The sequence below is a fragment of the Stegostoma tigrinum genome, chromosome 1 (genome assembly GCF_030684315.1).
Source record: "Stegostoma tigrinum isolate sSteTig4 chromosome 1, sSteTig4.hap1, whole genome shotgun sequence".
NCBI lineage: Eukaryota > Metazoa > Chordata > Chondrichthyes > Orectolobiformes > Stegostomatidae > Stegostoma > Stegostoma tigrinum.
Window position 1 is genome coordinate 148,445,968 of NC_081354.1, and position 12,228 is coordinate 148,458,195.

At 41.4% G+C, this 12,228-nt stretch overlaps 1 protein-coding gene across 5 annotated transcripts in view; it reads left to right on the forward strand.

The window, feature by feature from the left end:
* cntfr (ciliary neurotrophic factor receptor) overlaps window positions 1-12,228 on the forward strand; it is a 380,088-nt gene that overhangs the window by 359,304 nt on the left and 8,556 nt on the right. For all 5 annotated transcript variants that reach the window (XM_059649256.1, XM_059649278.1, XM_059649273.1 and 2 more), the window contains 2 exons: window positions 1,635-1,818; window positions 5,059-5,179. In XM_059649256.1, the coding sequence (XP_059505239.1) occupies window positions 1,635-1,818; window positions 5,059-5,179 (305 nt within the window). The remainder of the gene's footprint in view (window positions 1-1,634; window positions 1,819-5,058; window positions 5,180-12,228) is intronic.

Here is a 12,228-nt window from a genome sequence, read left to right on the forward strand (position 1 = left end):
GGAGCCAGGCCATAATTAAGGCTTGCTGGCTTAGGAATACTAATTTTCTGCTGAATGGGACATCTTCTAAGATATCAGAGCTGAAACAAAACATGGAGTTGAGCCATGTTTCCACTGTTAGTATTGATTGTGATGCTTATTAACTTTTTGAATATGGCTATGAGGTAAGTACAAACATATGTCAGTTTGTATTTAACCAAAACAAGGCCAGTAGACCCATTCTGACTTACTAATTTATTTTTTCTACAGTTGAAGTCATAATTTTTATTTATTCATTTCTGGGATGAGGGTGTCGCTGGCTGGCCAGCATTTATTACCCGTCTCTAGTTGCCCTTGAGAAAGTGGTGGTGATCTGCCTTCTTGAATTGCTGCAGTCCACCTGCTGTGGGTTGACCCACAATGCCCTTAGGGAGGGAATTCCAGGATTTTGCCACAGCAGCAGTGAAGGAACAGCGATGGTGAGTGGCGTGGAGAGGACCTTGCAGATGGTGGTGCTTGCATGTATCTGCTGCCCTTCCCCTTCTAGATGGAAGTGGTCACGGGTTTGGAAGGTGCTGTCTAAATCTTTTGTGAATTTTTGAGAGTGCATTTTGTAGATAGTGGTATAGTACTGAGTTTTGTTGGTGGAGGAAGTTGATGCATGTGGATGTGGTGCCAATCAAGCAGGCTGCTTTAGTCTGGATGATATCAGGCTTTTTGTGTTGCTGGAGCTGTAGCCAACCAGGCAAGTGGGGAGTATTCTATCACACTCCTGACTTGGGCCTTTTAGATGATGGACAGCTTTGGGAGCTCAAGAGGTGATCCTAGCCTCTGACCTGCTCTTGTTGACATTATGTTGATGTGGCGAGTCCAATTGAATTTCTGGTCAATGGTCGCCCCAAGATATTGTTAGTGGGGGATTCAGTGATGGTGCTGTCATTGAATGTCGAGGGATTGTGGTTAGATTGTCTCGTGTTGGTGATGGTCACAGCCTTGCATTTTCACCTGATGATTTCCACATCAACCTGCTGTGGTATAAATTGTTAATTTTATTTGAAAACGTTTCATAATATAATACTTATACAATATAAACATGTTATACAACAAGATTGGTAAGTTCCTCTGAATGGTTAGTTCCCTCCAATTTAAATTTAATCATTCATTTATTGTGAAAGCCATTTCAAACAGCAGAACAATTAAGTATTGTGTAGCACTAAAATTGAGGAGATTAAGAGTTGAGATTTTGATGGTATTTCTCTGAATTGAATTGAATGAGTTACTGTCACTTGTATTTAACAAATAAATAGTGAAAAATGTAATATGTCACCACGTTCTCAATAACTTAAAGAAAATATTAAGATATAAGACTGAAATTAAGATATAAGATTTAACTATAAGAAAAACAGAGTTCATTTCCCGCCCTTCTTGTGCCCTGCTCAACATCGGTGGTGGGGGATGGGGTGCATCTGTTGCTGCCACGAGCAACATTTGGAAGCATTAAGAATCGGAGTTTGCAGCACAGTCATTTTTGATCACTATGGGATATGGAGGGGTTGGCAAAAGATGCCATTTCAGAAAGGTGAAAACCATTTAAAAACAGTTGAAATTCAGTGAGATGTCTTCATGGCTAATGAACTGTTTCTTCTTGCTTCCAGGTTGAGGTGACAGATGTTCCCTTTCATACAATTACTGATGCATATATGGGAAAAGAACACATTATACAAGTTGCTGCTAAGGACAGCGAGGTTGGCACTTGGAGTGAATGGAGTAAAGCTGTACATGCTACACCATGGACGCCACTGGTGCCAACGAATGAGCCTGAAAAGAAACCCAACAATGGTAATGGAGCTGAGATAATGGGAACTGCAGATGCTGGAGATTCCAAGATAATAAAATGTGAGGCTGGATGAACACAGCAGGCCAAGCAGCATCTCAGGAGCACAAAAGCTGACGTTTCGGGCCTAGACCCTTCATCAGAGAGGGGGATGGGGGGAGGGAACTGGAATAAATAGGGAGAGAGGGGGAGGCGGACCGAAGATGGAGAGTAAAGAAGATAGGTGGAGAGGGTGTAGGTGGGGAGGTAGGGAGGGGATAGGTCAGTCCAGGGAAGACGGACAGGTCAAGGAGGTGGGATGAGGTTAGTAGGTAGATGGGGGTGCGGCTTGGGGTGGGAGGAAGGGATGGGTGAGAGGAAGAACCGGTTAGGGAGGCAGAGACAGGTAGGACTGGTTTTGGGATGCAGTGGGTGGGGGGGAAGAGCTGGGCTGGTTGTGTGGTGCAGTGGGGGGAGGGGATGCACTGGGCTGGTGATGGTGATGGAGCTGTCAGGTTCTTTGTTTCATACCTCATCTGAAAGTCTGGTGAAGCTTTAACATGGCAAACATTGACAGCATCCGTAAAATTATGTCTGATGGAAGAGAGAGAAATTTGCTTGTGTCTGCCACTGATGCATGTGTATGTGAATATGTCTTTTTATGTGTATCTGCATGTATAGGCACACACATATGTGTTTCTAAACTCTTTCCAAAATTCATTCACAAGCTGAGGACGTCGCTGGCTAGGCCAGCATTTATTGCTTCTCCCAGAGGACAGTTAAGAGTTAACCACATTGCTGTGGGTGTGGAGTCACTTATAGGTCAGACCAAGTAAGGATGCAACAAAAACAGAAGTTGCTGGAAAACTCAGCAGATCTGGCAGCATTTGTGAAGAGAAAATCAGAGTTAACGCTTCGGGTCTGGTACCCTTCCTCAGAACTGGCACTTCCCTTCCATAAAAGACATTAGTGAGCCTGATGGGTTATCCCAATAATAGAGATGATCATTATTAAATTCAAATTGCACCATCTACCATGGTGGGATTCAAATTCAGGTCCACAGAACACTATCTGGGTTTCTGGATTAACCATCCAACCATAATACCATTAGGCCATTGCCTCCCTGGAATACATTATTTGGTATTTTTGAAAATATTGGAAAATAAAATGTTATTTTGAGAGTTGTGAGAGCATGGAATGCGTTGCCAGCAGCAGTTGTGGAAGCAAGGTCATTGGGGTCATTTAAGAGACTGCTGGACATGCATATGGTCACAGAAATTTGAGGGTGCATCCATGAGGATCAATGGTCGGCACAACATTGTTGGCTGAAGGGCCTGTTCTGTGCTGTACTGTTCTATGTTCTATGTTCTATGTTCTATTTTAAAACCTGAAATTACAATTAATCGGTGTACACGCTGTCCTGGCTAATAGCACTTAACAATGTTGAACCTATAATTTTCCTAACTTTTGCAGTTCAGTGGCATGATTGATCACACTTATTAAGGAGGAATTTTAATCTATTTTACCAACATAAACTGGGTGGAACATGTGATAAATTCTAATTGGCTTGCTTCCTTTCCCATCTGTAGCCTATTTCAACAATTTCTTTTTATGGACGGTTGCAAACATGTCTGATTCTGGTAGGAGACACATGAATAAATGTCAATTTAGCTGGTCAGTAATCTCATTAGGGTGCAACATAAATTTTGACTGTCTGTGTGGAACATCTGTATGAACACCCAGTTAAACATAGCAGGCACACAGCGGAGCCCTGATCACATAAATAGAAAACCTATTGTTGTGATCCTAGGGTAAAGAGCAAACACAGAAACTACTGGAAACACTCAGTGGATCTGATAATATATTGAAGGGCCACTGGACCCAAAATGTTCATTCTGCTTTTTCTCCAGAGATGCTGCCGTATCCGCTGAGTTTTCACAGCAATTTCTGATTTTGCTTCTGCTTTCCAGTATCTGCACTTCTTTGTTTTGTTTTCACCTCAATCCCTGTGATTCACTTAGCTGCTGGCTTCGGCTGCACAATCCTCCTGAGCAACAATCTGGCAAGCTGCCTCTGAATGCTGTTTCAGGCAAACGCATCATTATCAGAATGTGCCCAAGACACAACCTTTAAATGGTTTGAATCTTGCACTACACGCAGCCCAGGCGATTGCCTGTATGTCCCATGCAAGTGTCAAAAGCTACCACACTGTCATCACCAGCCCCATCCTCATTGCTCCCAATTGTGTATACAATTACAAATGGCTTTAAAAATTTAAATAACATGTGAAAGCTGCATCACTCTACAGGAGTAGTAGGAACTGCAGATGCTGGAGAATCTGAGATACTAAGGTGCAGAGCTGGATGAACACAGCAGGCCAAGCAGCATCAGAGGAGCAGGAAGGCTGACGTTTCGGGCTGAGACACTTCTTCAGAAAATTTCTGAAGAAGGGTCTAGGCCTGAAACGTCAACCTTTCCGCTCCTCTGATGCTGCTTGGCCTGCTGGGTTCATCCAGCTCTGCACCTTGTTATCTCACTCTGCAAGATTTGTACTTGCTGAAGCACAAGATGATAATTTGGACAGAAATGATGTGCAGTGATATGAGGAAAGGTATGAAATTGGAATAGAACTGGAATAGGAACAATGGGCCAAGTGACTTGCTTCTGTGTCGCAACAGTTCTTTGAATTGGCTATTGCGATTGCTTACAGAATGTCTGTTGGATTTCACAGCAGCAGAGCTGCTCCTGGGAGATTCAGTAACCCATTAAATAAATGGATGTTGTGCTTTAGATCCTAACATGGGGCTTGCATGATTGAGGTAATAAAGAAGGAGAAAAATAATCATAATACAACAGATCGTGTGGGGCTCTATAGCACAGTTTCTCGATGCCAAATAATTGTTTGTATTTCATGTATTTCAAAATCCCATAAAACATATAGCAATTTAATCTATTAATGGAAGTGATGGTGATTGAAAGAAATATTAATCAGAACTCAAAGAAAGCCCTTTGCTTTCCTTTTAATGGTACGATGTAGTTGTTTAAATCATGCCAGGGCCCACTGTAAAGCAGGGCATCTCCAGTAATGCATGCCCTTTCCAATACCAGAGGCAACCTTAATTTACATGAGCCTAAGCTTGAAGTGAAACTTGAACTCATGATGTTTTGACTGAGCTGCAGTCGTATCAGGACCAACCTGACAATTGTTATTTGTATACTAAAATAAGGATGCTATTGATTTAATGAATCTTTGATTGTTATGACAGTTTCAGAACCTTATCGTAGTACAACTCCAAGTGTTAGAGCCAACCGGCAAAATAACAGTTCTATGAGAATGGAATCATCCGCGACACTGCTCCTTGGCATAATGGTGGTTTTATTTATCTGGTAAGATACGATATTCTGTTATTTTCTGAATTATATTTTCATACAGGAGGTGCATGCAGAGTGAAGCAATTATGTAACATTTCAAGCAAATGTTCCGATTGTAAGCTGAGTTGGGATTTTTGGAGCTAATACAATTTCGGCGACATTCTGGGTGTAACTTTAATAGTGTCCCTGACCTTGACCTTACATTTCGCAATCTTGGCACCGGGATCAACATAGCTGACATTCTTCATCCATTACTTAGAATGAACAAACAATCCAGCTGGCTATCAATCCAGAATGACATCTGACATCTGTGCTTCATTTCTCATTGTGCATTGCTGTCATACAGAATCATGCATGGGGATTGGGTGGGGGGCTTGGTGGTTATTGCTAATTTATAAAGGTTAGCTTCTAATTTACTGACATGCTGCCAACAATATAGCTGACATTTGCTGAAATAAATATAGACTGAATTTTTGAAGGGTATCAGAGATTTCACACCAGCCGCCAGCATGCTGTTTGCTGGCAGTATTGCATATCCCAAACCAATTTCAAGGTCAGGTTGCTGCAGACTAACCAGCAAGTGAGTTATGTAAAAAGCCAACAAAGGCCTCTCTCATGTGATGAGTGGAATTTTCTGTATGGCAAACAGGTCCAAGACCAGCATTTATTTCCCATATCTAATAGTCCTTGAAATTAATAACTACACAGTGAACTACCATGATGTGATTCTTATACAGATATCAACAATTTATCAGAGATGGTGAGAACTGCTGATGCTGGAGTCAGAGATAACACAGTGTGAAGCTGGAGTAACACAGCATCGGAGGAGCAGGAAAGCTGATGTGTTAGGTCAGGCCCTTCTTTAGAAGACCCTTTCAGAAGGGTCCCGACCTGAAACGTCAGCTTTCCTGCTCCTCTGAACAATTTGTGAGATTAGTTCATTGAAACCAATTGTTGAGTTGATGTTTCACACAAGTATGTATTCCTAATCAAATTGTTGGAGCTGCCAACTTACTATCCTTACTTAATGTAATCCACTTTAACAATATAATTTGAAAACAAAATATTTGAAACTCTGATTTTGTTTTTTCCCTCGGTTTAAAATGACTGTTGAACAAACGAACCTCACTTATTCTTTGTATTCTGGTTATTCTGGCAACGTTACATTTGTTGCTGGCTGTTTGCCTTGATAAAGTGATGGTCAGTCTTCTTTTGTAGATATTGCTACTGGTTTTCATATGCTAACGTGAAAGCGTGCCAGAGAAAGAAAAGGATGGCTTATGTTTAAATCAATACGATGTGATTTGATGACTTGATGACATTCTCACAATGTCACTGCCCTTATTTGTTTGATGGCAGGCTATCTTGCTATCTACTTTCTCTAATAAGCCTTATCCTTGGCTTCTTCAATGTGACGCCTATAACTCTCACTTATTGCTGCCTGATTGAAACTGCTTCATTCCCTTGTTGTCTCCATGATGCTCACTTAATACAATAACTACCTCTAGGCTCAATGATTCCATCGCACTTATGATTTGGTCTCTAATATTCCAGCATATGTAAAGTTGAGGCCATCCAAAATTCTGGTGCTGTGTCTAAATTCACAACAAGTTTTGTTTCCCTTTCATCATTGTGCTTGCTGATCTACATTGGGTCTTGGTCAAGCAATGGCTTGGTTTCAGATTGCTCGTTCTTGTGTGGAAATTTCTCGAGGCCTTTCCCCGTCCCTATATCGGTAATCTGATCTGACCCCACAAGCCGCGAAAGCGACATATCTACATCCTCCAAATCTGTTGCCTACAACCTAAGCTCTGGAACACATTGTCTACACCTTTTCACCTCTCAACCCTAGTTTCTTTGTTTAAGACACCTTCTTAAATCTGCTCAAGCTGTGAGATGCTGTTGAAGTCAGATTTTTGAACTGCTGCAATGCGATTTATACAGGAGCCACAATATTCTGATGTAGAGTAAAGTGCTTTAGAGGCTTGTGGTGACAACCACCAGTATTGTTTGACATGAAGGCCAACAAGCAACTTCAGTGTGTCTGGAGCTCTCGCGTAATATATTTTAAACAGCCTCTAATCTTAACCATGTTGTTGGTCTGGTTGGTCCAGCTGAGCCTATGGTTCAGAGATAATGGGAATTGCAGATGCTGGAGAATCCAAGATAACAAAGTGTGGAGCTGGATGAACACAGCAGATGAAAGGTCTAGGCCCAAAACATCAGCTTTTGTGCTCCTGTGATGCTGCTTGGCCTGCTGTGTTCATCCAGCTTCACACTTTGTTATTTCTGAATCTATGGTTAATTGTTACAAGTTGGACATCAGTTTTGCTTGAATCCCTTTTTGGTCAAAACTCAAGTGATTACCTCTCCTCCAGTGTTCAGTTCTTGTACTTGCAGCCAGATCAATGTCATCATGAGTTGAGTATGTCTAGTAGAAAAAAAATTGATGATCAGTTTAGGAGCTATCTGATTAAACTTTAATTTGAAAAGGCCTTCACAGTAATTCATTGGGTTAAATATATTCTGTTTGTTACGGATAGATTATACCTAAGCAATTTTCCACAAGTAGATGCCAGTTCCATAGATGACCCAAAGAGATAACTGCTCCAGGGTTTCTTAATCTTGAGTCTAATGCTACTGATAAAAGTTATGGTAAGTTATGTACGTGCCCTGTCGATCTTTGTGCTTTCACTCAACGCTCACTAAGGCCACATCATTACCAGTAATAAACATAAACAAAAATAGTTCATTCTGTGCTTCTCAAACTTTCTTGGGCTTTGCCCAAATACTCAGAATTTCATGCCCATATGCCCAGCATGGAGAAGAGCAAGCCCAATGTGGGGGCGAATGAGCCCTGAGGTGACATCAGTGAGGTGGGCCAATCGGCAAAAGATGGTACCCAAGGGTCAATAATTTTCTCAAGTTGGTTGTGTGTGGCAGTGGCAGGAAGGGCATCATGGCAACATCGAGATGGGCACAGTGAGAAACTCTGATTCTGGTGTGCCTGGTGCAGGCAGTGTTGGAGGTGAATTGGCCCAGCAACAAAAGAGCTGGCTCAGAACTCAAATGAAGATGGACTTCTCTTTAAGCTATGTCTTTTCATTTTTGTCTTATTCTTAAACTTACAAAATGGTGCCATATTGTGGTGATGAATGAAAGCTTTTCACTGTATTTTATTGTACTTTTCACAATAAAAATCATTCATTCATTCAAGCTGATAGTTTACATTGACAGAAGCTTCCCAGTCTTCCTTCAGTTCTGTTTGGCCCTTATTTTCTCCACTTTCACCTCTGTTTGCTTTCTTTCTATGTTTCTTCTGGAACCAAGTACAAGGTGACCAGGGGATAGCATGTCAGTGGATAACTTTTGGATTTCCAGAGCAGAAAGCCAGCACAAATGCAATGGACTGGTCACCTCCTGTATTTAACATTGCCTTTGTCTTTAACCTTTTTTTTCTTTTATCTTCCGTCCACATTTTACCTTTCTTGCTACTTCACAGGATTGTAGTGTGAACAAGTTATAATTTTAGCTCCTTTTACACGAAGAAATGTCCCAAGTCATCTCACAGGAGTAATTGTAAAAGAGCACAACACTGAGCCGCATAGGGAGATAGTAAATACATTGAGCAAAAGCTTGAGCAGATTTAAGAAGGTGTCTTAAACAAAGAAACTAGGGTTGAGAGGTGAAAAGGTGTAGACAATGTGTTCCAGAGCTTAGGTTCTAGGCAACAGATTTGGAGGATGTAGATATGTCGCTTTCGCGGCTTGTGGGGTCAGATCAGATTACCGATATAGGGATGGGGAAAGGCCTCGAGAAATTTCCACACAAGAACGAGCAATCTGAAACCAAGCCATTACTTGACCAAGACCCAACGTAGGTCAGCAAGCACAATGATGAAAGGGAAACAAAACTTGTTGTGAATTTAGACACAGCACCAGAATTTTGGATGGCCTCAACTTTACATATGCTGGAATATTAGAGACCAAATCATAAGTGCGATGGAATCATTGAGCCTAGAGGTAGTTATTGTATTAAGTGAGCATCATGGAGACAACAAGGGAATGAAGCAGTTTCAATCAGGCAGCAATAAGTGAGAGTTATAGGCGTCACATTGAAGAAGCCAAGGATAAGGCTTATTAGAGAAAGTAGATAGCAAGACAGTGAAGCAGTTGGAGAGTAGGCCACTGGAGGAACTGTAAAGATGACAATAAAGAAGCAGCAAAACAGGTTGCTGAAGTAGAAATTGACTTCAAGATTAGTTGCGGTCATTGTCGCTTGGGATATTCCAATTCACTCCAGGCAGAGTCTGTGTCCATGAAATGCCTCAAATCATCACTTAAATATTACATTAATTGAACTTTCTTCAATGAAAATTTGTAAACATTTATCATAAAAAGTATATCCACAAATTTGACATGACAGAAAATGAATATCCGATCGTATTGAAAATGTTGAATTCCTTGTAACTCAAAAGGATTATCTTTGTTGAGACGTCTCAATACAAATTTGTTACAATGCCCAGTGGATTAAAAGCATCACTGGAAACTGCATGTTATACTTGTGAGAAAATAGTTATGCAAGCAGTTGTTGACAATTCTGCTATGCTGTACTACAGCTGATCACATTCCAGTAAAGTGCTTTTTTGTATGTGTTGTACAAAACACAGCTGCAGCAGCTGGAGATCTGTTTGGAGAGATTTCAATAGCAACAAATGTTAAAATGGCTTCAGGTACAGCTTCAAGTCATTTATTAAGCATTAATTCTTGAAATCAGCTCAACTATGGGGTCAAAAATCAGCCCAACTATGGGATCAAAAATATGGCCACCATCCCGAGTTAGTTATCACCATTATTTCATTATCACTGATTTAGAGTCTTAGAAATCCCTCCCTGATACTATTGTGAGATAATCATCATCAAAAAGACTGCAATCATTCACAAAGAAGATCCATTTACACTCTTTCAGAATCAGGAATGAGCAAAAAAAAAAATTTAGAGTCAGAGAGATACATAGCATGGAAATAGATTCTTTTGTCCAACCCGTCCATGCCAACCAGATATCCTAAATAAATCTAGTCCCATTTGCCAGGATTTGGCCCATATCCCTCTAAACCCTTCCTACAAGGGATAATCTAACTATGCTCACATGGTATTCAACAATGTCACTACTGCTGATCCCTTCAACAGCAACATCAATATCCTGAGGGTGGTCATTGTACAGAACAGAGATGTCAGAGGGAGGTTCTTCACCCAGAGAGTTGTGAGCGCATGGAATAGTTTACCAGTGGTAGTCGTGGAAGCGGAGTCATTAGTGCCATTTAAGTGACTGCTGGACATGCACATGGACAGCAGTGAATTGAGGGGAATGTAGGTTAGGTTAGTTTATTTTTGGATTAGGATTATTCCGCGGCACAACATCGTGGGCCGAAGGGCCTCTACTGTGCTGTACTTTTCTATGCTCTAGAAGTTTAACTGGATGATCCAACTAAATACAATGGAAACAAGCATAAGACTAGAAAACTCTGCAGTGAATATCTCATCTCCTGACATCCCAAATTCTGTCCACCATCTGCTAGAAACAAGACAAGAGTGTGATGGAATACTTTCTGTTTACTTGGAAGATTGTGGCTCCAATAACACTCAAGAAAAATAGCCTTCTTGATTGGCAACCCAGGCACCCAGGCATGGAGTGCGATGGGAGTCATGAATGCTTTAAGATAAATTTTCAACATCTTGAAAAGTGTCCACATTACAGAGGAGGAGGTGTTGAATGTTTTAAAATGCATAAAGGTGGATAAATCCTCGGGACCTGATCATGGGATAGCAAAGATTATTCGCAATAGGAATGAGAGAGACAGGGTAGTTGTCATGGGGGATTTCAACTTTCCAAATATTAACTGGGAACATTATAGTTCGAGCACTATAGATGGGTCAGTTTTTGTCCAGTGTGTGCAGGAGGGCTTCCTGACACAGTATGTAGATAGGTCAACAAGGGGCGAAGCCACATTAGATTTGGTACTGGGTAATGAGCCCGGCCAGGTGTTAGATCTGGAAGTAGGTGAGCACTTTGGTGATAGCAATCACAATTCTGTTATGTTTACTTTAGTGATGGAAAGGGAAAGGTGTATACCACTGGGCAAGAGTTATAGCTGGGGGAAAGGCAATTACGATGAGATTATGCAAGATTTAGGGAACATAGAATGGGGAAGGAAACTGCAGGGGATGGGCACATTAGAAATGTGGAGCTTATTCAAGGAAAAGCTCCTGTGTGTCCTAGATAAGTAGGTACCTGTCAGGCAGGGAGGAAGCTGCAGAGCACGGGAGCCATGGTTTACGAAGGAGATGGAATCTCTGGTCAAGAGGAAGAAGAAGGCTTATGTTAGGATGAGATGTGAAGGCTCAGTTAGGGCACTTGAGGGCTACGAGGTAGCCAGGAAAGACCGAAAGAGAGAGCTCAGAAGAGCCAGGAGGAGACATGAGAAGTTGTTGGCGGATAGGATCAGGGTAAACCCTAAGGCTTTCTACAGGTATTTAAGGAATAAAAGAATGACAAAAGTAAGATTAGGGCCAATTAAGGATAGTAGTGGTAAGTTGTGTGTGGAGTCAGAGGAGATAGGGGAAGTGCTAAATGAATATTTTTCAACAGTATTCACTCTAGAAAACGACAATGTTGTCGAGGAGAATACTGAGATACAGGCTACTAGACTAGGTGGGATTGAGGTTCACAAGGAAGAGGTATTAGAAATCCTTCAGAAGGTGAAGGTAGATAAGTCCCCTGGGCCGGATGGGATTTATCCTAGGATCCTCTGGGAAGCCAAGGAGGAGATTGCCGAGCCTTTGGCATTGATCTTTAACTCATCTTTGTCTGCAGGAATAGTGCCAGACGACTGGAGGATAGCAAATGTGGCTCCCCTGTTCAAGAAGGGGAGTAGAGACAACCCTTGTAATTATTGACCAGTGGGCCTTACCTCAGTTGTTGGTAAAGTGTTGGAAAAGGTTATAAGGGATAGGATTTATAATCATCTAGAAAAGAATAAATTGATTAGGGATAGTCAGCACGGT